General features: G+C 36.5%; 3 protein-coding genes and 1 long non-coding RNA gene across 6 annotated transcripts; 2 read left to right on the top strand and 2 right to left on the bottom strand.

The window, feature by feature from the left end:
* Positions 1-2,294: 2,294 nt before the first annotated feature.
* On the top strand, positions 2,295-21,585 carry LOC142975500 (uncharacterized). Of its 3 annotated transcripts, XM_076118358.1 has the most exons (15): positions 2,298-2,496; positions 2,612-2,984; positions 6,468-6,743; positions 7,043-7,196; positions 8,679-8,851; positions 11,259-11,353; positions 12,143-12,335; positions 12,871-13,078; positions 13,351-13,491; positions 13,968-14,155; positions 15,881-15,978; positions 17,071-17,211; positions 17,884-18,142; positions 19,447-19,573; positions 20,203-21,585. In XM_076118358.1, the coding sequence occupies exons 2-15, from the start codon at positions 2,933-2,935 to the stop codon at positions 20,333-20,335; spliced, it is 2,238 nt and encodes a 745-aa protein (XP_075974473.1). In that variant the 5' UTR covers positions 2,298-2,496; positions 2,612-2,932; the 3' UTR covers positions 20,336-21,585. The 3 variants fall into 3 exon arrangements, with proteins under 3 accessions (XP_075974474.1, XP_075974473.1, XP_075974472.1); XM_076118359.1 differs by having other exon boundaries at positions 2,295-2,984; positions 13,971-14,155; XM_076118357.1 differs by having other exon boundaries at positions 2,298-2,984.
* LOC142975501 (uncharacterized) lies at positions 3,915-5,865 on the bottom strand. The gene is made up of 2 exons (XR_012959620.1): positions 5,468-5,865; positions 3,915-4,133 (listed from the first exon to the last, which is right to left on the bottom strand). It is a non-coding gene; the product is annotated as an uncharacterized LOC142975501 (long non-coding RNA).
* Positions 21,586-21,784: 199 nt separating the features above from the next.
* LOC142975757 (uncharacterized) lies at positions 21,785-23,480 on the bottom strand. The gene is made up of 4 exons (XM_076118806.1): positions 23,342-23,480; positions 23,067-23,171; positions 22,687-22,863; positions 21,785-22,311 (listed from the first exon to the last, which is right to left on the bottom strand). Exons 1-4 carry the CDS (start codon positions 23,357-23,359, stop codon positions 22,117-22,119), a joined length of 495 nt encoding a protein of 164 aa, XP_075974921.1. The 5' UTR covers positions 23,360-23,480; the 3' UTR covers positions 21,785-22,116.
* A 715-nt stretch (positions 23,481-24,195) lies between these two features.
* On the top strand, positions 24,196-26,213 carry Scox (Synthesis of cytochrome c oxidase). The gene is made up of 5 exons (XM_076118128.1): positions 24,196-24,616; positions 24,872-24,995; positions 25,356-25,437; positions 25,526-25,652; positions 25,982-26,213. Exons 1-5 carry the CDS (start codon positions 24,335-24,337, stop codon positions 26,129-26,131), a joined length of 765 nt encoding a protein of 254 aa, XP_075974243.1. The 5' UTR covers positions 24,196-24,334; the 3' UTR covers positions 26,132-26,213.
* The last annotated feature ends 136 nt before the right edge of the window (positions 26,214-26,349 follow it).

Genomic DNA, 26,349 nt, shown 5'->3' with positions numbered 1-26,349 from the left:
ACTAACTAAAGCTTCCCATAACTTTTGTAACAGCCTGTACAAATCTTTAAAGCAACAGGTTCACTGTTAAACAGGTAAACTGCAGCATAAATTAATTTTAAACCGTTACTGACCACAAACCGCAATAAATTTGATTAAATAATTAATTGCGACTGAAACAGGTAAGTATAGTACGACAACTTAGTACAGAGCCTTAGCATGCACGATTTATTTGGATTCTATTTAACCATTCGGTGTTATGTATTTGCAAAATAAAGTAGTTGTATCAAATAGGCCACTGTCAGGTCATTAATGTTCCAATTTCTGAATGTTGTATAAAGCTCTATTAGTTGTCGAAAAATATCTAGACATGACGTGGTTAAATTTATAAGCGACACGTCATATTTCTATGATGTAAGGATGTAAACAAATAATAAGAGTGTAAATTATTATAATTGTCATCTTAAACACACTGGGACATAACAAGCAAAACTAGACTTTATGAATATCCAGATAGGGTTGAAAGTATATAACTATGATGGTAGCTCATATATGGAAGAATAACGGTAGAGCCTTGGACTTGAAAATAACTTCATATAATAGCAAGTTTGTATGACTTTGAGGGACGTTATAATTTACAACAGTGCGCTGTCGTGATTGTAATTAATTATACCTGCTGTTGTGTGAAACAAACCAACATCCTTATTATTTATGATGATTACAAGGTACTTAGATTTATAAGTAATGCACGTGACAAGTTGCGCAATAAATCATAATTAGTCGTCTGTATAAAAAGTGCAGTGATTACACAAGGGCAAGGCAATGTCTTATATCCTTCAATTTCTTACTAAGACGGATGCTAGGCACAGTGAGTATTGTGATTATTTTAAGTTTTATAATAATTTCCACATTGTTAATAAGGAAAATGTAAGTATTTCTTTTTTATGAAGGTTCCAAACCCTACTAATACTACAAAAGCGAAAGTTTGTAAAAATAGATGGATGGTATGTATGTTTGTGACTCTTTCACGAATAAACTAGGTATTATGTTAATAAAATTTGGGTACACTGATAGCTTATAACCTGGATTAACAGTCATGTCATACGATACTTTTACCCGGGGATTATTTTTAACGCAGACGAAGTCGCAGGTAGTACTTAGTAGTTTATAAATTGATGCTGTTCCTTTATATGTTTTCCAGTTTAAGTTCTTTTTTATAGGTCCAGATTCTGAGAAACAAACTGAGTTTCTACGGAATAAGGGATTGGTCGATCACTGTTAGTTATAGTAGAAGAACCTCAAGAACCATTAGTGCATATTAATGTAACAATTAGACAGGCTTCAATAAAAATAATTGCCGTACCGGAATTAAGCAGTAGATTCCACTTTTCACCAGGCTTTCTATTTTACTTAGTACTTACCTATAAGAATAATACTAGTATTCATATGTCCTTAGGTTGATGTTTATTTACTACCACACTTATTGATATGTATGCTGGAAAATGATAGAATTTTTCCTTTAAATTACACATAAACATCAAGTGATTGTTTACATAATGGTGGAAGTTTAATAAATAAAATAGTCTTGCAAGGGCTATCATGTCCAAGATAATAGTATACTGCATTATGTACACGTAATGTATTTGACGTATTATCAAGTTGCCTCGATACCGTGACTCGTTCAAACAACATTTACGTAACAATAGAATGAATGTAGCTGAATTAACATAACAGATTGGCTTTACTAGGTCGGGATGGGACAAGTGCCTCGGCTAATGCTAAATTACCAATTATTGTAACAAATTAGTTGAGGTTTTTGTTATTTTCAATGTTTACTTATTTTCGTCGCGGTTGATGGGAATACGAATACACTGTTAGTTGTTTTTTATGTGGAGTATTATAGAACGTCGGTTACAATCAGTTAAGTTTTTTGACACATCTTGCTTCATCGTACTGTTTATATCTTCACGTTGACGGTATTGCCGAATATGTACTGAAATTAATACTAGGGTATTTTCATTGGAGGATGTAAGGGTGGAGCCACACGTATCTGCGTATTAATGTATTCAGACAGAAGTCATCCTGTGGACGGATGTTTGGCGAAACTTCCGTCAATTTACTTAAATTGTCTACTGCCTCGGGAAGTAACACAAATGGTAGGTTCTGCATGTCGATGTTCTGTACCGTGGCCCGCATGCTTCGTCGTTACAACACTCGTGCTGGGCGTCTAACGTCATTATTATCGTTTTCACTATCGTTTGACGTTGACTCGTCACTCTATTGTAAATTGTAGTCTGTAAACCCATAATAATAAACTGCAAGGTCGTGCCGGCTACGAATACCTGCCATAGTGGGGGCCGGCCGGCACATGACGCCTGCACTTCATACAGTTTCAGTAGACGCGGTGAGACTGACGATAGCTAACTCCGCGCATCGTTATCATCCGACTAGTTCTCGAGCCATGCGATACCTAGAGCCCTCCTGAATGATACGAACTGGAGCAAGTGAAAAGTTTGAGTAAATGAAATTTTATCGGATATTAAGAACTCAAATAAACTTTCCAAAAAATTTAAATATTGCTATAATAACTGTGGGTGGAATCTGTAGAAGTACGACTGGTTTGTTTGTTCAGGTGCAGCTGTTTTAGGCGGTGTATTGAATCGCACAATTGGTTCATCAGCCTGGTGGACGAAGTTCCTTCGCAGACAAGTGCAGTAGTTGAACCACATTGGTCGGCGACGACATTTTACATAATAGTGGTTTATTGTTTGAACGTAACGCTTCCAACGATGTTCATTTGTGAAGTGCTTGTGACTCGCTTGAAAAATATTTTCTTTTAACATGTGAAGTGGTGTTAACGATCGCAAATAATTATTGAACATAGTGTCTATTTCATGACAACATATGAGTCAGAAGTCAGAAGCAAAGTTAATCGTGTTTGGAATCAAATATTATGAAGCCATATGGAGTGTTTGTCGTCCTGTCGTCGCTCTTGTATTGTCATTGTAAGTGATTCATAGCGATGGGATTGGTGGCGGTGCGGTGGCCTTTTTGTGTGATTTGCTTTGCTGTATTTGAACAACTGTGATCTTGGGAATTTTCCTGCACTTTTTTCTTTGCGAAGAGCCGATTATACAAAAGAAAAGATTAAAATCCTGTGATTATAATGATTATTTATCTACTTATGTAAGTAAAAAAAAACAGTGCTGCCTCGAGTCCTCCTAAAGTTATCCTATTTGACTTAGGTATGAGTATGTAGGAGCCTAGGTATATTTAAAATTACATAATGGTTGGTTACGGCATGGACATGATAAACAGCTGATTAGGTGCTTCGAACGTTTATGCAAACAATGAAAATGCTACCTCCATCCTACAAGCCTAGTGCATGCAGATTTCTGTCATTATAACACAAGAGTCAGGGTTGAGTATTGTGTTTTATTATCTGGGTACCTGCTACTTATCTGATGTGCCTCTTAGTTTTTAACAAACAAGTATGTATAGAACCTAGCCGCTTGTGAAAATACATTGGTCAGCTCCAAAATTGTGCCGTCTATTATTAGGATTAGAATCGAACCCACAACGTCGCGACGTTGTAGCGGCGAGTTGTACTACTGCGCCATACGTACGATTACATAGATACGAAACAGCACTGAAATTTATGTCTAAATACTGAGTAGTCCCTATAAACCAATAACGTACACTATTTTTTTTTATCTATTACACTAGTACACGCATTATTTAATTTGTAACTCGATGCTTAATCCCCTAAGTAAAATTCTGCTATGCTAGTACTCATGTTTTCTCTTTTAATTTGCGAAGTGCAAGAGACCACTCTAAACCACTAATACCTATGTCTTGTGTGATTCGTTTTAATTAGTTTTAAATAAAGTAGTAAGCATTTTCACCGTTGACAATGTTAAGTAAAATAACAACTGTTAATACTTAATACATATTTAATAAAGTTGCTCTAATAATAAATACCTAGTTGTAGAAATACATTTGATTCAGTCTATGTCTACGCAAATTGGCTGGCCTTTTAGTACGACGAGTATTTTTCCTACGGGACACTTAACATTAGGAAAACTGTGAGCTGCCTCCACGTAAAAAACTGCTAGTAGGACGACCACGATGCAACACAGTCGTAGTATCTCCATCTGAAACGATAGTAATGTTTTAAATTACTTTAAATAACTGTACATCCCTGTCCCACTGCTGGGCAAGGGTTTCCTTACACAATAAATGAGGGTTAGGCCCCCAGTCCACCACGCTGGCCAAGTGCGAGTTGCATTCCTTTAAGAACTGTGTTACAGAACTCTCAAGAATGTAAGGCTTCACCACGATGTTTTCCTTCATCGTTAGAACAAGTGATAGGTAGGTATTGTCTTTGCTTTTTTTTAACAAATGCACGACAAGAATGGAATTACAGTACAGAGAAAACTGGCCTAAACGAAAGAAGGCTTATTATGCTCTGTATAAGTAGAAAAGGAAAATCATCATGATTAAGTATAAATTAGTAAAATGTATTTGCGGTTAACTTGAACCTCGAATTTTAGAAACCCTATTTGCAAATTAACTCAAAAAATGTGAATTGAGTAGTGTGAAGTTTTTACTAAGTATACCAAGCTAAAATTTGTAACCGGGGATCAAAATGTAGAGTCGGTAGGTATGTCTAGAAAGACTTTCTAATCGCACAACTAAACACTTATGATTATTTTACGAGTTCGTTAACCGATAAACCCCCGGTTATTGAGGTGCATTTAGCGGTAGTTTATCTATTCAATAGCGTTTTTTTATATGAGTTTAAACGCTATTGAATAGATAAACTACTGCTAAATGTACTCAGAAACCGGGGGTAAGGCGTAGTTAGTATTGAATCGACATCGTGTACTTCTCTAATTACCATTACCACCTACAACATGCGACGGAAGCGCTTTCCTGTCTTTACTCCTAATTAATTGTCTAAATTAAACTACACAGTTTCCTCAAATATTGTCGTGCGCTGATGCATGTGATATGCGGTAGTTTAGTTATACTTAATGTTATAGAGGTATGTACAATGTACATATATTATAATTTTTAGGTACGAGTTTAAACTTTCCTTAAAATTTTATTTAAAAAACCAAAAATGCAGCAAATAGATCGAAACATTATTCAATAAAACTAACTATACAAACATATACAACTTAAAATCATTATTTAATTAAACTGACTGTGCTGTATTTTGTCATTAAATAAGGAAAACTGATTAATAATTTAGAAAGAAAAAAATATACATAGTTGCAAACTTCATGTTTTTACGCTACGATAATAAACCATAGATTTAGGTAGGTAGGTACATACATCGATAGATAATTATGATAGAGCTCGGATTCCATAATTATTTGGGAATTACTTTTTTAATTAAGGTATTATCTTCATAAAATTTAACGTCTTACAGTCACGGATCCTTTCAATAAACAAGTAAAATATAATAAACTAAGAAAAGTACCTTTTATATTTATTTGTTGTCTTGTCTTTATTTGTTGACACTCCTTTAGAACACTTTCTTCAACAGTTTTATTCTTGAATTAATTAACTAAATTAGTAGTAAGATATCACAGTAGCACTATTTTTTATAATATTAATAATTTATTTTTAATAATTTATTATGCGCACACGCTTCACTTTCGCTTTACGCCGAGAGCTTCTTGGGCAGTGGCCGAGAGGTAACAGGACAAGGAATCTTTAAGTTGAAGCTATATATACTAATCCTTATTCATGTATATATGCTTGCGTGAAAACCAGTTTGGAGCATGAGGAACAAGTCTAAAGTCAATAGAATTAAAAACAAAGAGCATTTGGGCAACCGGGATGGGTAATCCCTAACTACCAAGTGGTTTTGAGAAAACCCGGTAACAGTTTTCTTCCGGGAACATTGTCGGTCTACTAGTCGGTGTCTTCAAGTGTAGCGACTAGGTGAATGTCCCCGGAACAAGTTGTTGTGGTTTTTCCGGTTAAATACTAGTCTATTTCAAGCATATTTATCGAATATACCCAAGGAAAATACTTACTTATCGATCGCGATCGACTATGAATTAACTACCCTTTTAGAAAATTCTCGTTAAGTAAAATCTTTTAGTAATATAATGCAAAAGCCTTAAAATTACCTACTTGAATGAAAATAAATAGTTACGAGATAAATATTTTGGGTATGAGTGCATTCACGGGGAAATGAAATCCCTGTGCTCAAATAATCCTCGGTTATCCTGCGCTCAATTCAACCATGTCAACTATATAATTTGAGCAATTCAGCTCATGTTAGTATCATACCTCCCGAACTCAATTTTCCTTGAGTGGACAATATATAAATCTGATTTGTAACTCTGCTAGTTGTCATCTTGAAACAGAAACCATTACGCACATTACATTTAGAAGACGTAGGTAGTAGGTGTATAATCTTGACTTGTTTTGACCAGAGCCATAGTAATCTATATATTTGTTTTTACTAGCATCTAATGCACAATGCATTGGTGGTCGTTCGGTGACATTCACCCGCTGGTCGGGGGTGGCTCCAGAATCTGCGACCCCCGTCTTTGTGTACTCTGCAAGTGGTGACGAGGAGTCCCTGGCCGGTGCTTGCCTCGCAAGGTGTAGAGAACTAGAGGACTGCGCAGCTGTAGTCGTGGCTTACGGCAGAGGAAACTGCCAAGGAATTGCTGACACTACGAAAGCACAACTTAAAAGTGACAACGATGTCGCATATTTCAAGAAAATTTGTTTGGAATGTGAGTTTTTTATGAAACCTGTAGCTCAATTCTCTACTACTATCGACTACCGACAACCAACCTGTCATCGAGAAATTTTGTATGAAAATCTGATCAGCGCCTCTGACGGGCGTCGTAGAAACATTTTTGGCAGTACATTCTAAATGTCAAATTTTCGATAGCTAGCCGGTTGTCGGTAGTCGATAGTGGTAGAGAATCGAGTTACTGTTTAATAAGTGCATTTACCGATAAGACGGTTCATTGAAATTTGCTCCTGTTGACCTTAAATAGGTACCTAATCAGTTTTGTTGTTTACCTAGTGCCAGAAGACTGTGTCAATCGCTGGTGGGCTTTAGAGAACACCCCTGGCTACCACTTGCATTCAGAGGACTCTCATTTAAAGGTTATTCTCAACACAACTGTTTACGAGTGTTATGACGCCGTGTTCTCACCTCACGGAGACCGGATGTTTCGGTAAGTAATAACCCTAAATAATGTCTGGGCTTTCCAAAATAACGATTGTGCAATTTGTGCATCACAGAACAAGTGAGATCGAAATGCAAAAAAACGTCAGCTTATAACGATTATCGGACCACTTTCAACAAGTATAAAAATCGTATTTCTATTATTCACTTAAGTCAAAAGTAAGACATTTTTGCATTGTTACTTTTCTTGTGGTGTATAGATTCAGTTTATATTGTCGTGGGTACTGTATTCATTATGTCGTGTTTGTGGAAATTAACGCCCCCATGTTACTTACGGAGTTAGCGGCTTATGGTCAAACTAGCTGACCCGTGCAACTTCGCTTGCGTCACATAAGAGAGCCATAATTTTTCCCGTTTTTGTAACATTTTTCACTGGTGCTCTGCTCCTATTGATCGTAGCGTAATGATATATATATTGCCTATAGCCTTCCTCGATAAATGGGCTATCTAACACTGAAAGAAGTTTTCAAATCGGACCAGTAGTTACTGAGATTAGCGCGATCAAACAAACAAACTCTTCAGCTTTATAATATTAGTATAGATGATATATATATTGCCTATAGCCTTCCTCGATAAATGGGCTATCTAACACTGAAAGAAGTTTTCAAATCGGACCAGTAGTTACTGAGATTAGCGCGTTCAAACAAACAAACTCTTCAGCTTTATAATATTAGTATAGATATTATCTGATCCCATGTACCTACCTAACAGTGTTATTATTGACTATAGTTTTTTAGTTAACAAAGCGTGAGTCAGATGGTGAAAGATTTGGGATTTTACCACTGAATTTAGGTGCTGTACTTAAATGGGTAGCCTAGGTGATGCAAACATAATTCCCTTTAAGGGTAACAAAACAAAAATACGGATGAACCTTGGAAAAGCCTTAAGACAATGTGGAATATCGAATATAATAATGTACAAAACAATAATATAATTATCCTTAACAAACTCGAACAGCCGTAAAGGACATTTCATTTTCCTTTGAGACGTTTGGCAACTTGTTGTTCTTGACTTTGATTACTTGCACTTGTATTATTCTGTACTTTGATTTAAAACGTACTTAATATTGTTAAGCAGGTATTTGCTTTAATTGATGGAAATTATTACTCTTATCGTAAAAAAAATCCTGTCGAATGCATGTTGAAATATGGCGCGGGGATATGATGTTGATACAATTTCCAACTTTTGATGGTTGAATTTGAATCGACCGTTTTACAATAAAAATTGGGTGAAGGAAATGTTTATTTAAATACGCTTCGGACTTATATGAAGTCCGTAGCGTATTTAAAAATAAATTAATTTTCTTAACTCAGTTCTATCGAGTATGAAAACTTTTGCATTTTAAATCTGCTTCAGCTTTCATGCAAACATTTTCGATAGCTTAGCTAGCCGATAGTGGTAGAAAATAACACTACTGATGTTTTCGGTATATGTTTTCAGTAGTTAAATACCTGTATTTGCTGTTTCAAAGGTCAGCGCAATGGGTGGTACCGCAAGGCGAGTTCGACGCGGAAATGATCTCCACTTCAGACTCGACCCTCGGCAACTGTATCCTGAGCGCTGAGAACAGATTCACTGAGCCGGAATCCTACCGAGTGTCTAATTACTACACGTTCTATATTGAAAACCAATGTCGGCATGACTGTAAGTACCATAACTATTACCTTCATAGTTCGTAACGCCAAGGATATTGAATTACAGGAACATATATGCATATCTGCTTTATTATCGGTGCCATAATAAACAATTTGAGACAGTGCTATTGAGGTTTTGAGAGCCTCCGTGGCGTAGTGGTTTAGGTCACTACGCCCGCGCCGCTATCGTTGCTTCGGGACAATTTATTTGTGCGATTCACAAATAATTGTTTCAGGCCTGGTTGCACTTTGTGTCCATTGTTTGTATATCTGCAAAAGTCTCCGCGACACAATCTAAACAATTCTTAGTGCGGGAATTGTCTTTTTTTTTAACCGAAAACAAAACAGGGCTTTACCATCCAGTGTTAAAAAATTAGGATTACCCAGACCTAAGTTATACGTTACTTTGGAAAATGCTTGACGGGGCATACAGCCATGCTGTTAGGACTATTATAAGTTAAAGAAGTAACAACTTAGAGCAATAAATTAATGTCTATGTATAGGTATGTCTTTCCCAGACAGTGGTCATAGATTCCATTATCGATAGATCTTACATTCTTTAAGATAGTCTGTTCACAAGAACGTGAATCATAAATAACAACAAGCTGAAACAATTACTGCAGTTGTCTGCTATTACATAAAGCAATATGACTAACTGGAGATTTGTAAATTCTGTGTTTTCCCTATGAACCCTCGGTTCGGTCGGTCACATTTATTAGGATTAATCGCCTCTCCGAATTTTATGATAATGATACCTATTTTATCGAAATTATGGAGACATCACGAAAATGAGGAAGTTTTAAAGTCACAAGTAATTTTAAAATAATAGTCCACTAGCTATGTATAAGAAAATCAAACTGTAGATTAATTCAGATTCCAAAGTTATGATTTGAAATTAACGAACACGATGTCGGAGGTACCTGTTTATATATACCTAAAATTAAACAGCATATAACCTCATTTACTAAAAGGATAAAATAATCTTTAGTATTTTTCGATTACGTGTTTAATTAATATTGCGTTGTGCTACAGGTTAAACATTGATTGTTATTGTTTTTAATGAAGAAATTTAAACTACGTCATGTCTGTGCAGTATCGTTCGAGAAAATTATAATACTTACATAATAATAATAGTATTATTATCCTGTTTATGAATGAGCTATTTATGGACTATAAACTAAAATAGTATATTGCGGTTCTACGGGAAAATACGTTGTGAATTAACGGACTACATATATTTGTTTTTGTTTTTGTTAAAAGGTGGAAATCCTACGTACTTATAACCATATTTCAGTATTTGCTTTTCAATATTTTCCTGAAACAATAATTATGCAATAAGCAACAATGACTTTATTTTAACTTGGGTAAATTGTGTAAAACGTACTTTATTGTATGACCAACCATGTAAACTGTATTTCTCGTGTAGTCCGACAACTCAGTTGAAAGTCAGAATGTACGTTTTTTTCTAAAGTATACTTAATTGAGATTTATGTATAAGTTACCAAAATAGTAGTCGATGCAAGTAGACAACAGCCTGTTGCGTAACTCTGTAAACAAGTGACGGTCTACATGATATTTTTTGTATAAGTATCTCCAGAATTTCTACCATGCGACATGCGAACACCGTGTATACAAGGTTCTCGACAAAGTTGTCGAACTATAATTCGCAATACCATCCCGCATGTTTTCATAACGAGTTGGGTAACAACACGGGACTCATTTGCATCGTATTTAAAAACATAATTGTCATTTTTTGACTTCTCTACCGATAGTTTATCTACAAATGTTATAGCTTGGTAAAATTTTACTGTCGACTATGCAAATCGTGCGAGTCTATTACGAAGGCTTACACTACCTTAAAAGCCGTAAATATTATTTCGTAAAACTTTTGCTTCCTGTCTGTAATTTTTTTATTAGCAGTAGTCCTAAGATATTTACCTCAGTATACTTGTTTAATTAGATGATAGGAATTTGACCTTTAAAAAGATAACAGGTAACTTGGTTCGTTTGTTGCATATGGGGAATTTTTTATTGACTGATGATGATTAAATAATTTTAGTGACATTTGTTTTCCTCATTCGTTCTTAAAATGCAAGAATCAAAGCGATGTGTTTTCCGTCCCTTGTTCTTCGACCACTTACTCACTTAAGTCAATAATTTAATGTGCTGAATTTATACGAGTGAGTCAGTAATCGTAATATACTGAACAATAATTTCGTATTAGGCTTGCTACACACATATTCCGTTCCGCATTCATCGGCCCAAGCGGGTGGAAAATAATATGTGTAGATGAATCGGCAGAACAAGCCGAAAAAGTGAGTAGAGTCGGTTTTGTTGTTCGATAAAATATTGCCGAACCGATCGTACCGAATATGTGTGTAACCAACCTGAGTTATTCAATTATTTATTTGTTTTAGATCCGAAGAAGATTGATAGGTGTTCGTACGAGGAATACTACAATCAGACGCTAAAACACGTCGAATACACGATCAAGAATTACACCAAAGATGAAGTAAGTAAAAAAATGCTCCAACGTCCTTTGTTTTCCGTGCTTTTTACACATATTCGCGTGTAGGTAAATACCAACGAGACCATTAAAATAAAATTATGTGTGGCGTTATCTGTACATACGTGGATAAAGCATAATGGGTGCAAAATTATCATAGAGTTCGAAGATAAACAGCTGTAGTTAAAAACTTAAAAGACGTGTCTCAGATGGTGCATAAATATTCAGGTTAAAATGTTTAGTGGTCGTCGTGCTGATAATTACTTTGTCATGCTAATGGTTTTACATTTCGCATTAATTACTTTGATTTTGTATTATAATCTTATTGATTATGATTAGTATTTTAGTTTTAATTGGTATTTATCAGACTGAGATATGGAAGACCTAACTAGGTAACATAATGTTTAATTCATCAGGTCAAGATTTCTTTGAGGAAATCTTGAGAAAAGGCTAAAGAGATAGGGAAGGAGTATAATTTTTACGATGAAGTAATGGCGCCTTTTCTTTGGATTTTTACTTTATTATTTTTCTACTTCTTTGCCGTGATTTATGTACGGTAAAACTGGGTTACGTTTGAACACAGGAGTTACTTTAAAATGGAAAGAAACGGGCATGTTTAAGGTCAATTACAGTATTTGAAATGCTAGAATTTAATTATTAGCGATATTTAATACCAAGAACCGGACAACTGAAATCGTCGCTTCCCTTTTTGTGCGAGCTTAGTTACTTATTTCCATAATCAACCCCCAAATTTTCTTAAAGTTATCCCATTCTACGGTATTTTTCTTTAATTAGTGCAAGACATCATGCGAGATAGCCGAGCGGTTCATATGCCGTGGTTTCACATGGATCCCTGATGCACAAGCGCGGGGTAACGCTGGTAGAGGCCTGTGCGACCTTCACAGTGAAGACCTCATTACTACCGGCTCTTGGCTGCTGCGACGGACATCAGCAGCTACTTACTATCGGAGAGTTATTTGTCTTAACAGTAAGTAGAAAATACTATACTATTTTCCTAACTTGTATCTATCTTAGATTAAAAATACACGGCATCTTGTAAAATTTAAAGCAGGCGCAGCCAAACTAGGTAATAATACCACCCAGTCCCATCCAGTCATTGCAATACGGATTTTGACGAATTTCTTAATAAGTTTTGAACTTAGCTGAAGGATCTAACAAGATATCAAGTACAATTTTATTGTTTACTAGCTGACCCTGCAAACATTGTTTGCCATATAAATTAAAAAAAAAGAGTTACCTAAGGGTATGAAAAATAGATATTGGCCGATTCTCAGACATACTCAATATGCTCACGAAATTTCATAAGAATCGGTCAAGCCGTTTCGGAAGAGTATGGCAACGAAAACTGTGACGCGAGAATTTTATATATTAGATTTGTATTTTATTGAGAGCTGTATCTTCATACTTTGACCAAACGAAAGTGTCTTTGCATTAAATTGGGTGCTCCATAACACACGCGTGCATCTTTCATGCGAAACGTAATGCAGTAATATTATTTCCAGTTAGCGTAGAATGTGAAGGAACAGACATGATGGTGACATACAAGCCTCGTGGTGTGTTTCGTGGTCGTATCTACGTGCCGGGGCGAGGGGAGCGATGTAGTGCCCGTGGTACTGGCGGCCCCGTGCGTCTCGCCTTGCCGCTGAGGGGCGATTGTGACGTTAACTTTGCGTACGGCATCTCTAATGGACCCAATGGAGTCATTAACAGGTGAGAAAATCTTATCTTTATGCTATTGTGGGCCGGTCAGACATAATTTTGACTATTTGCTTAAATTTGGTCTGTGTATTTAGCAGCATTTCTACCTTAGAGTTTACCAATTTATCGAAGAAATGCCTAAAATGGAACCTAGGTGTTTTCTTTCTTGGTAATACTTAAATTAGAATCAATCATATTTGGTAACTTATCCTCTTTACAATGTGGCTCTCATTGTAATCCACCCTTAAATTGTAGCTCTACATGTCATAGTTATTCCTGTGTAGGACAATGGCGTACGTGATGGTGATGATTCAGAACAACCCGATCATCCAGACGGCAGGTGACCGGTGGGTGCGAGTGGGTTGTTCGCCCGGAGTGCGAGCCGCCACGCAGGTCGACGCCACCGTCGCTGTGAGAGATGTTGGGTAATTAACAATATAATTATGATTATTTTTCATTTATCATTATGACTGCCGCTATTTACGACTGTTGCGCTGCGAACCCTGGGCCATACAGAATCACGGTTTTGTTTCTAAAGTGCTGGGTAGATCCCCATAACTCAGAGAACACGACACGTAAAGCCGTCGGTGCAGTTATGCCCGACATCTGTCGTGTCGGTTACAGCCACACTTGGACACTATTAACAATGTCCTGCGGGCTTACCACGTATCTAAGTTGACAGCTAGTTTACGTCAAATTGATGGTCACTATTCAGAACATTGCTGCTTTGAAGTAACATGTTAATCACTATGATCTAAGGGAAAAAACAATCTACAGCGTGGTGGCTTTCAAATAGAGTTTTCATCTGAGATACGTGATACCCAGTAAGGTACCGTTATCGAAAATCGGCTTAAGATGGTACATTTTAAAAGTCATATCTTTATTCTTTACTGTGTTGTAGCAGTGGTTATCGTAAGCCGACGTCAGTAAGTGAGAACGAGATCCCGGGCGTGACGCCGGCGGCCGCCAGCGCGGTGTACGGCGCGAGCACCACCCCCGTCACTATGTACGTGGTGCGGGCGCTGGACGACACCGGTGCAGGCGCTGTGTCGCTTGGAGAACCGCTCGAACTCAGGCTGGAGACCACCGGTAAATATCATCATACTTCTAATATCATTTCATCATTCTAACGTTTGGCGCATTGGTTAAAGTGGCCACCTCGCCGCACTAACCGTAGCGCCGCGTGTGGTGAGTTTGAATCCAACCCAAGACAAATATTTGTGCGATGAGCACGATTTTTGTTCTGAGCCTGGTTGTCAATTTATCTATATGAGTATGTATTTAGAAGTATATAAGTATGTTTATCAGTTATTTGATTACCATAGTACAAGCTCTGCTTAGTTTGGAATAAAATGACCGTGTGTGAGTCGTCCAATGATATTAAATTATTTATCACAAATGCGCAAGTTTGTGAGGATGGATGGAGTAATAAATATGCATAGTACATCCATCCATTCTCACAGGATGTACTATGCATATTTATTACTCTTTCTTATAAACTACTAAACTAACAATCTGAAAATCGATGCCGACTTGACAGTGTTCATACAAATTCATCATCCAGATATGAATTCAACTTATCTCGTTAACTCGTTAATTACTACAATAACTGCATGCAAAACAATTAAGTGTAATAACAATCTGTGCAGATGAAGATAAATAAAGACGATTGTTTTTGTCGTTTCGACAATTACGACCATAATAATTGATCAGTCGGTCATGCTTGCGATGCTTTGAACAAAAACCGAATACTGTGACTTATTGGAAGTCGTTTCATGTCTCATTATATACTCCGACAATTTAGTAGAGAGCCTTTATGTGCACTATTCTAAATAATATTAGGTCGAGAAAAAGTCTTTTCGCATTATAGTATGTATGAACTTGTAATAAAATCTCTTTGGCTTCAAGAATCACAAATGAGTGCACGGTCCATTAGTTTTCTTTCAGTGAGCTCGTGAGGTACCCAAATATCGAGCTTTTTTGTGTAGAGAAAAGGTTTTATTACAAGTTCATACATACTATAAGAGTTTTTCCCTGACCTAATATATTATACCTAATTAATAATTCTGTGTATTTCGAAAATAAAGTTGCTGAATCAAACAAGCCTCGACTTGCGGCTCACGAATGTTCTAATTGCTGTTTTTTATACATACGTAGCAAAGAACGTAGCATGCTAGGCTCCCCACAGAATTGTTAGACTATAGAGTCGACGTTGCGGATAAAACAAGGCCAAACATATAGTAATTAATCACACTATTTTTCGAATATATTACTATATTATATATACAAATTGCATATAATTATATCGACAAATGTAGGTAAATTAGGTAATCGTGCAATTTCTAAGAACTGATTTGCGACCTCGTTTGTTTGAGGAAGAAACCCAGATTTTATATTAATATCTGTTATTTGGGAAATACCTGATGTTGGTTTTAGTATTTGAGGGAAAAACCAAGTGAATTAGGCGGGATTTACATTAATACACCTCAATTTCGTAGTAGAGCAACGTTGCAACTTTATAAGCGATCGTGTGATGACAAAATTAATTAAATGAAATGTGTAATAGCTAGTTTAACCGCGTTTAATGGATGAACTTACGCCGTTTTACTTAATATTCAATAACTCATATTTTTCAGTAATTTTAGTGTTGATTTTTGAAAGAAAAATCAACATCTACATTCTGCCAAATATCATCCAAATCGGTTCAACTGTTTTTCAAGAAAAACATTTAAACACACGTTCACGTGACGTATGATATTAGTAAAGATGTTGACAGATAAAAAAATGTATCAAATACTTTCGTATTCATTTCAGATGCAACAGAAATCAAAGCGTATCACTTGGTGGCTTCGTCTCGGCTCGGAGACAGTTCTGTGTTACTTCTTGATAGCAGAGGGTGCCCTACAGGACAGGTAAGAATGTTTATCTTCTTTTTAATGGTATAGTGACGGCCTCAGTGTCTTCGACAATATTTACCTTGAGATATCTCTACAGGAAAGTCCCGATTTCGACAAAAATACAATGTTTCGCTGGACAGTGATTTCTTTTGGTTTTCCTGCATACTATTAAAGTCTAGTATTAAAATATAGGTAACCATGTCTTTCCAAAGTCCCCCTCTTGGCTTGTTTATTTACTCTAAGGTTTCTTAAATCCTTCCTAGACTAAATGGGGAATAACAATCTACCAGCAATCTTCAAGCACAGCTTGGAAACCTTTTGAATGGTTATTATTGTGCTGCATTTGGAGAAATTAGGTTACCAGGTTACTGTTTAAATATGTAGTCGGCTTTTTTATCTTGGCCATTACGTAAAATGCATTGTGACTTATGAATATTGATAGTTGCATTACAATAAGATGCTCAACTAGTTATGTCAATTGCTAATCATATAAATAAGTAGACACGCGACCCGTGTTGGTTTTATTTGTAATTGTAATTAGTAGATTTGTTGTTTTTGCGTCATTTGTACTTATTAAGTGATTCGTCGCGTGTGACATTGTGGTCGTCGCGCTGTTATTCTTGTATCGTGCAGTATCTTTTAGTAGATTCCTATTACTAAACGCTTTTGGAATATACGCAGGTTTTGGCTAAGTCCATGTGACTCTTACGTATTAAATCTACACCAATCATAATTATTTTATTTTACGGGTGCTGCTTCCATCCTAATTTATAAGACCGTGAAAACTCTGTAAACGTTCTCGTAATGTGCACGCTACAGCGTATACGTATACGCATGTTCATGTGCATGCGTTGTTTTCTTTTACTAGTGATGTCTATTATCAACTAAAGCTAAAATAGAGAGATTTTAGCTTTACTCACAATAAAAGATGGGCAGGCGATGCAATTTCTCTATACATGTACGATCGTTCATAGACATTTTAGCAACAGAACGTGTAGTTGAAATAAAGAATACATAATAATATGTTATGTATTAAACGCAAATAAGATACACAAGTGTAGCTGGTGCTCATTATGTTTATTGCTACATGGACAATGATTCTTTCAGGTGGACTTCCCATCGTTCACACGTTCCTGGCTGGGCGGTACTCAGCGTTTGTCGGCGCGCTTCAAGGCGTTCCGCTTCCCCACCTCACATGTCGTGCGCTTCGCTATCATGGTGCGCTTCTGCGACCACAAGTGTCCACCGGTAAGTGAATCTATACTAATATAATAAAGCTGAAGAGTTTGTTTGTTTGTTTGATTGTTTGTTTGTTTGTTTGTTTGTTTGTTTGTTTGTTTGTTTGTTTGAACGCGCTAATCTCAGGAACTACTGGTCCGATTTGAAAAATTATTTCAGTGCTAGATAGCCCATTTATCGAGGAAGGCTATAGGCTATATAACATCACGCTACGGTCATTGGGAGCGGAGTAGCAACGAAAAATGTTACAAAAACGGGGAAAATTTTGACCCATTCTCTTAGGTGACGCAAGCGAAGTTGCGCGGGTCAGCTAGTTTATTATATTGGAGCTTTAGGAAGTAAGTATATAGTTCACGACGTTGACTATATCTGCGACCGCAGTGGTTAAAGGGGTGACCAACGCTATATAACGACCCCGGATGGGTCCGATTTTCATAGTATGAAACTACTTACATATTTTTGTAATAAGTAGGTACACCAATCGCTGTATTGAGTCAGGTTGCATGAATTAGGTTACATTGTTCCCGGAGCGCGACGTTAGTTGCTTTTCATTTCTTGGTGTAATTTGTTGCTAATATTGGCAGGTGGCAGGTATCCAACACATAAAACAAGTAAATGTCTTTCAGGACTCGAACCATCAGTAACAGCTAACATATACGCATTTTTCATCCCATATTCCAGTCTGAATGCAACGGCAAACAAAACAGAACGACCCGTCAGACCAACGACACATTCTACCAATGGGGTGACGAGGTTCCCGCCGCGGTGCGACAGGACGCGATGACGTCACGGCGCGGCGGCGTGGTGGCGCAGGGAGGCGCGCCGCCATGCACCCCCTCCGCCGGCGACGCCATGTCCCTGGAGCTAGAGATGCTGGTGGACTCCAGGGATATCCTGTCCGCTGATACACTTGTTAGAGCTGATCATCGTTCTACGTTGCGTAAGTTCATTCTCTTGATAATAAACTTAATTTGTCATTAAAAAGATTAGGTAATTGCTGTTTAAAAGTCTTGATTGTGTTGTTTTCCGATTGTGTGCCAGAAAACTATATAATACTCGGGCTATTACAAAACGTGTGTACTATACTGCTTATCTTTTATCTGACTTTACAGCTCGCTCTACACATCGTCACATTCGTATGATTCTTGGGAAGGATATAGGTATTTAGAGAGAAATATTGTGCAATTAATTAATTGTATTTCCTGATTAGAGTTCGATACAACTTCAAGAACTTATCCAATATGTCATTTTATATCTTTTATTTACAAATTCAAAAATTAAAGAGCAATTTTCCAGCATTTTCTTTGCAACCAAAAAAACAAAGAAAGTATAAATCACAGCTACAACAAAAACAACAGTGTAATATGCAAATACATGTAAAATGAATGTAAATTATTCAGCATATCATCGATAAATGAGATAATTATGTGCGTGGTGCGTAATGACACGGTCTGCTGCCTCTAATGTTATAACAACATGCGTTAGACACCGGTAGTAACAGCTTTGTACAAACATAACACGTGCTCATGAAACTAACGTAGGTCAAATGAGCTTTTGAGATACGATCTGCACTCCCTAGCGGGTCAGGAAGGAAGCTTTCAGGACTCAACTTACCATCAAACTACTTATATTTTTTGTGTCAATTTCTGGCCAGAGCTGCTTTCTTTCCTGTGACATATTCTGCCGCTATAGACCCCAAAATGCCGCTAGATCATCCTGCCAACGCGAGCGTCGCTAAACTATTATAGGGACTATACTACAATCAGTACCCCGATTCTGTACCACTATCGACTACCGACAACCGGCTAGCTATCGAAATTTTGACATTTTGAATGTACTGCCAAAATGTTTCCTACGACACCCGTCAGAGGCGCTGATCAGATTTTCGTACAAAATTTCTCGATGACAGTTCGGTTGTCGGTAATCGATAGTAGTAGAGAATCGAGGCACAGGTCGTTACAAACGTGCGAACTACGTAATAATCAAAATAATTAAATGAATGTGACAATTTGATGTGTAAGTGCGAGCGAGAGACTCATTTGATAAGTATTTCAACCCCCCAGCAATGAAAAAACCCCTTCTCATTGTAAACTAATAAATCTAGAAGGTAAAAGACTAAATTGTTTGAAATTTAAAAGTCCTTTAAGTATTAATTTTTATTAGCTTTAAGCAGTTTGACATCATCCTCTTGCTCAACAGTTTCATTCTCAAAGGCTTATTGTAATCAGAAAGGTTTTTTTACAGCTGAAGAGAGTAAATCGAGTGATGGCGCGATGGTGTGTATCCATGAGTTGTTGCTGGTATCTCTAGCGCTGGCCTGGCTTGCTGTACAGATCATGTTGCTGCTAGGTTGCTGTGTACTTGTCAAGAGGTAAATACATTCCTATACTATAAGCAGTTCGATATATTACGTAAGTAGTAGAAAGTAGTAAGGTATTGGCCAAAGAAGGCTTTCACACAAGAATAGTCGATATGCCAAGTTGGCCCCTAATTTAGGGGGGCAGAGAGGAGCACACAACAGGACAAGACCTCCCTTCTTATTGTTTGAAATGATATACATATTATACATGCCTTCAATACCCTTGCCCCTAAGACAAGGAAAGGACTTTTCGATTTCTATGTGGTTCAACTAGTGACCGCCTTTCTGTTTGATTGACTTCTTACTTATTTAGTTAAATGCTCAGTTTTGTTTGTCGTATGGTTAGTGGTCAACCTAGTGTCAAAGTTGTTCAAGCCGCCCGAGAGGCCTTTGACGTGGCTTAACGACTGTTATCTTAGTAGATAACAACCGAGACCGACTTTTAACGAGCCCTCCAAAGCACGGAGACGCCCAGTTCAAATACCACTATGCGGTCACCCATCTATGGAATGACCGCGCCAATGGTTGCTTAACCCACAGATCGTTTACCGACCGGTATTATGCTCATGATTGATGAAATGATCAGTGATTTTATTGTAAGAAGTGTAACACTGGCCCATATTCGTTGTTATTTTCAACAGGTTTCGCAACTTGGCAGAGTTAAACATGCAGAAGGACTACCAGTCGTTCGACAATGTTGGCTTCGACACGGTCTCGACGCATCGCCGCGTGCACTGGCCTGATCAGAATATCGACATATTACACGCAACTTAACTATTATGTCATTGATACAATAGTTATCTAAGGCCGAGTTGCAGTGTAAGAATAAGTGTCTGATAACCTATTTGCTAAATAGTGACAGCAAATGACGAAATTCTAACCGCTAAAGATCTAGCCAGAAGTGGTAAACTAAATGCTAGATACGGATTTAAATAATAGATATTGTCTGTTACCTAAACGTGTTTAGTAATTAATAAGATTAAATGTCTATTGTTAATAATTTCTATAAAATTATTGATAATCTATAGTAGAAATGATCTGACTATCCGTATCCCTGTGATACGGATATTTAGATTATTGGGACCGACCCTAATAGTGACATCACACAGGTTGTTTTTTGCGACATTATAGGTACGGTAATTTAAATATTTTTATCTATACTAATATTATAAAGCTGAAGAGTTTGTTTGTTTGTTTGTTTGTTTGTTTGTTTGTTTCTCAGGAACTACTGGTCCGATTTGAAAATTTCTTTCAGTGTTAGATAGCCTATTTATCGAGGAAGGCTATAGGCTATATATCATCACGCTACGACCAATAGGAGCAGAGTACGAGTAAAAAATTATACAAAAACGGGGAATATTTTATGTTGCAAGCGAAGTTGCGCAGGTCAGCTAGTAAGGAATAAAGACTTGTAAGAAGATTAAGGTATTAATATGCCCAATAACATTTGTGTGGAACTGCCCAAGAACTTAATAATTATAGATATGTTACTTAACAAGTTTACAACGTGTTATTTCAATTTAATATGTATATGTAGCTATGTTAAGTAACTCAAGCAATTAAGTTCTAAATTACGCATTCTTGATTGCTTTATTAATGTCACTTCACACGCGACAAGACACTAAAGTTACCATAGTGACGTATCTTTATACGTCATAGTTCAGTACGAACTGCACCTCGATTCTCTACCACTATCGACTACCGGTAACCGGCTAGCTATCGACATTTTAACAATTTTGAGTACTTGTTTAAAATGCGCAATTAACTATTCTTAAATATTTCCATATTACGATAGGTTTTGTAAATTAAATTGTATGAAATTTTAAAAGTAAAAAACATTCGTAGCCAAATTTTTTTAACAATATTTTGTACTTAACTTGTGTACCTAGATTATAAAATTTCATTTTTTGTTATTTATTAATTAGTAGATGTTTTCTTAAAGTCTGTGAAATGTACATAGTATAAATTGTAGATGACATTTTACATAATGAATGTTATGGAAATGTAAATATAAAGTTTTTTAAATTCAATTGTGTTTAAATATTTTACTGCATTTAATATTCAGATTGTCTTTAATATCTCTCCACGTTACAATTTGTATTGCACACTGCTTAGCAATAAGTTAAATAATAATTCGCTATCGCAAACTGCAACACTTTATTTACATTTGACAGTTATTTTTTTTACATTTTCATTGAACAAAAGTTTTAGGTCTAGGTTTAGCCATCCAACAATTATACCGGCATGAAAGAAACATTCATCTATTCAGTCATAATTTCATACCACTCCCACTTTTTCAAAGCCACTAAACGACTTGCCGAGGTGAGGCCATTTTTAACCCCCGACGCAAAAAAAGGGGTGTTATCTGTCATAGAGGGTTCATCGAGTGGTAAAGTGGCATCAGACAGCGCTATTTAGCGGGTATAGAAATTACTCGGTTTTGTTATTTTTTTGACAGAAATCAATTGTTACCTCTGTCAATTTGAGTGACAATCTTATAGACGAATTTCTACCCGTTAATATACACTGTATGAGATCTTCGTGTGGTTATTTGATCATTGTGTGGCGTTAGGTGATGCAGCATGAGGAGGTGGTGCGGATTGCGGCGCTGGGGCAGCGGGCTGGCGCGAGCCTCCGCGCGGCGCCGCTTGTCGCACGCTCTGGCGGTTCGACGCCGCGTTATAGTGGTACCCGTCGAACTTGTCGCCCGTCGACGCTGGCGGGAACGACGCTGTACCCATGTACATTACCTGCAAATAGATATTTCCTTTTAAAGTCTAGTAAAATCAAAGCACAGTACAGTAGGAGTAGGACCCTATTTTAAGTTTTAAAAGTACATAGTTATGTTCTTTCTGAAAATTACCTTACGACTTTCACAATTAACCCTCTTGTTCATAAAAATATATGAAGTTATGAAAAGCTTATAAAGAGTTTTGTTTCCTTCACTCCTTAGCGAAATGAAAAACAGAAAACATATTATGTTTGTGTTTATGAATAAGAGGGCAAAATTATGGGTACATTTAATGGTACCATGATAACGAGTCATAGAAGGTATATCTTGCGTGTCGCTAACTTTTGAATTATTTATTTATAACAATGACTAGAAAAAAAATGCTGTGTCAGACCTGCGGCTTATATCCATCGGGTCCAGCCTCATACTCAACGAGCTGCATCCTGCCATCAGGCAGCAGTACGTGGTAGGAGCCAGTCGCATGGTCTTCCTTCCTCTTCTCATTGTGGCCGAAGTCCAGACTCACGCCGTTGTCTTGCACGTCGTACGAGAAGTCGTAGTTAGCTGGCAACTATACAGACACAAATGAGAAGTTAGTATCATTTGAACATTCATTTGTACCTACATACGGACATCGGAAAGACGAGCGACTTTCCATATTCAGGTATTGCCAACACCATGTACATTAAAATAGTATTTTTATTTGTCTATTTTACATATTCTATTGCACCAGAGACCAAGAGTTGAACACTTTTAAGTTATGGTTTGTCTTACTGTTGCTTCCGGAGCGGCAGGCTTTTTTCCTCCACCTATCTTAGGTGGTAAGTATTCCTGTGCAAATACGTTCGACCATAGTGTGATCAGCACCAGCAAAGCAATCTGGAAAGTCAATATAATTACGTTGAGGTAAACAAATCTTACTTAGAAAATAAATATCTAATGTACCTACAATTAAATATAACAACTACGCTTACAATATTTCTTTAACATTTTTTTTAAATTTTAAAACAATGCTAGCAAAGTTGGTGTTTCTAAGAAAATAAACTCACGAATATAAACCGCGCCATGGTTTCGTTCTCGCGTTCTTTCGTCTAGAGGGCACTGGGTGACTTTGGAACAGCTGAGCAAAACTACGAAGTTTATAAACCCACAGGGCTGCGGTTGCGGCAGTAACGCCCTCAAGCATTTTTCATTAGCAACGAGCACGATCTACGAAAATTTCGAAATTATTTTAAATGACTGAGTTGCTCTTAATTTTCATTGTAGTAATAATAAGTTCAAATGCTAAGACTTATGAAAGAAACTTTGTAAGGCGTGAACCATTGATAAAATAAGGTTAATTAAAAAAAATATATTAACTTTATTTTATCAATGATTAAACCATAATATGCTTAGTACATTGCTCGAAAGTAAATCTTCTACACTAGACGGTTTTTTTTAAGAATTCAGAGACGACTATCATCTACGTTCTAGAATATGAAGAACAAATCTTATGCTATTACATCTATAAATAAATATTATTAGACCACTCACAAACGGTCATCTGAGCCAGAAATCCCAGCCGATAAACACTAAACTTAAAACAGAATTAGGTATCTATAATACAGATACTCAAGGTTTGTGTTCATAATAAAGTTGCACTCGGTGGGAATCGAACCCACACCACCGGTCAAAGCTTGAATCCGTTTCCTGGTGCGACGCTTTCTGATGCGTTAACCACTGCGTCATAAAACCCAGTGACAGAATTATGTTTTTTCCTAAATATGTTTCTATTCCGTTGCTAATGAAAAGAAATAATTAATAAAACTTTGTTCATTATTAAACAGAATAGACAATACATAATTTTAGAGAATACGTGATGTTTTGAACAAATCTGTCAGAGTGACAGTGACGTAATATTTATGACACCGCTGTCATTGAAAGAAATCGAACATTTTAGAACACGCCGAAAGTGAATTTATGTGATAGAAAAATATCTGATAAGAATGAAATATTGACTAGCCCTCAGATAATTAGTTGCAGAGTGTGATACATTATATAAAATGAATTCAATCCTGAGAAATAGGTGTGTCTCGATCAGTCGTGCGTTCAGTACTTCGGTCATAAGGAAATGTGCGGTTCCTCCAGTTCCACCGAAAAGGACGAAGAAGTTTACATCAGCTATAACATGGAAGTCTATGACGGCAACTGCTCTCATCGGCGGAGGTCTTACTGCGTTCATGATGTACGTGAGGAAAGAGAAACAAGAGGCTATAGACCGCGAAAGAAAGCGTCAACTCGGGAAGGCTAAGATCGGAGGTGACTTTGAGCTAGTCAACACAGAGGTAATTATTTTTACTTCTTTAATTCACTAAATTGGCGATCTGTGTTTTGGTTCACAAGATAACCTCACTCATGTAAATTCAATAAATACATAACAACAAAATATCCTGTCATTTCGATATCAATCTTATTATGTGGGTTGTAGAGTAGAAAATGTTTCAAAATATCATTAAATCACTATGGCTAAACAGTAAACATTAAAAAGAGCATAAGTTTAGTGCTATACATGAATACTGATGCATTTTCTATATTTTCAGGGTAAATTAGTAAAAAGCACTGACTTCTTAGGGAAGTGGCTTTTGATATACTTTGGCTTCACCCACTGTCCCGATGTGTGTCCTGATGAGCTGGAGAAGTTAGCTGAAGTTGTGGACATGCATGGTGAGTTATTAAAAATACTGTTTTATTGCACAATAATAATAACAATTGCAATGATATTACTGTAGCAACAGGAAACTGTTTGCTTATATATGTAAGGAAAACCCTACACACACCTATGCCAATAGTCTATTCTCAATATTATTTTGATTTACATACATAAATCTATACAAATAATTTGTAATAGTACAGTAGTACTTTTGGAATTATTTTATTTAGGAGTATGTATATTCATATAATCTTTCCCACAGAGATTGGCAGACACCAACTAACACCATTTGCTATAATCCCTGCAACTTCTGCTTAATTTACATTCATGCATCTTGTCATATAGGATTATTAAGATTTATTATAATTTTTCAGATCAGAACAAAGCACTACCTCCTGTACAGCCAATATTTATCTCAGTTGATCCACAAAGAGATACCCCTGAGATTGTCGGAAAGTAAGTATAATTTTTAAATTTTTTGCTGAATAATTGTAAAAATGTATAGATATAAAAGAACTAACTAAATGTAATTGTTTTTTTTTAGGTACTGCAAGGAGTTTTCACCCCGTTTCTTGGGTTTGACTGGAACTAAGGAGCAGGTGCAACAGGCCTGCAAGTCTTACAGAGTGTACTTCAGTGCTGGACCTCAGGATGTTGACAATGATTATATTGTAAGTACATTGAACTACACATTTTATGGAATTCATGAATGGGGTCATGTCTTACACTATCAACTATTGACAGATTATGTATTAATAACTGGCAACCCTAGGGTATAATGTTAGTAATTTTAACCATTAAAGAATTAATTGTAGAACACTACTTTTATAGTTACTCTATCATACTACTTATAGCAAGATAAAATCTTTAGAGAAAAATGAACATACTAATGTACCTATTCATTATATAGCGACTGTTTCAATCTTTGTGTTACATTTTCTGGAAAAAAATCAATGGTACTGAATCTTCCTGAAAGGTCTTTAACTTTTTTGTTTTTCAGGTGGATCACACAATCATCATCTACCTAGTGAACCCAGATGGAGAATTCGTCGACTACTACGGCCAGAACAGGAATGCACAAGATATCCACAACTCAATGCTAGTTAACATTAAAAAGTACGAAGACACTAAGAAGAGTTCATGGTTTTGAACAAAAAAGGACAAGCATTTATGTAGTTTTAGATTCCAGAGTATTTTTATTTAAGTAAAATAAAGTTAATGTTACTTATTTATTATTTGATTTTTATTTCTATACTTTCGAGACATGTTTCATTATAAATTTGATATGGATCATAATTACATAGGCAGCATTAAGCAAAGTCGCTTCCCGCGGCGCGTCTGCATGTATGCTTAGATCTTAAAAACTAA

The sequence above is a fragment of the Anticarsia gemmatalis genome, chromosome 9 (genome assembly GCF_050436995.1).
Source record: "Anticarsia gemmatalis isolate Benzon Research Colony breed Stoneville strain chromosome 9, ilAntGemm2 primary, whole genome shotgun sequence".
NCBI classification, from domain to species: domain Eukaryota; kingdom Metazoa; phylum Arthropoda; class Insecta; order Lepidoptera; family Erebidae; genus Anticarsia; species Anticarsia gemmatalis.
Note: the sequence above shows the minus strand (reverse complement) of the source record. Positions and strands in the feature narration are given on the sequence as shown.

Excerpts from the sequence above, each read along its gene's own strand:
- LOC142975500 (XM_076118358.1), top strand. The coding sequence starts at position 2,933 with ATGAAGCCATATGGAGTGTTTGTCGTCCTGTCGTCGCTCTTGTATTGT. Across the intron at positions 6,744-7,042 it reads CAAGAAAATTTGTTTGGAAT|TGCCAGAAGACTGTGTCAAT; the intron begins GTGAGTTTTTTA and ends TTGTTTACCTAG. Across the intron at positions 12,336-12,870 it reads GAGAGTTATTTGTCTTAACA|TTAGCGTAGAATGTGAAGGA; the intron begins GTAAGTAGAAAA and ends TATTATTTCCAG.
- LOC142975757 (XM_076118806.1), bottom strand. Across the intron at positions 22,864-23,066 it reads CTGCCGCTCCGGAAGCAACA|TTGCCAGCTAACTACGACTT; the intron begins GTAAGACAAACC and ends GTGTCTGTATAG. Across the intron at positions 22,312-22,686 it reads CCGATGGATATAAGCCGCAG|GTAATGTACATGGGTACAGC; the intron begins GTCTGACACAGC and ends ATCTATTTGCAG.
- Scox (XM_076118128.1), top strand. The coding sequence starts at position 24,335 with ATGAATTCAATCCTGAGAAATAGGTGTGTCTCGATCAGTCGTGCGTTC. Across the intron at positions 25,438-25,525 it reads ACCCCTGAGATTGTCGGAAA|GTACTGCAAGGAGTTTTCAC; the intron begins GTAAGTATAATT and ends GTTTTTTTTTAG. Across the intron at positions 25,653-25,981 it reads ATGTTGACAATGATTATATT|GTGGATCACACAATCATCAT; the intron begins GTAAGTACATTG and ends TTTGTTTTTCAG.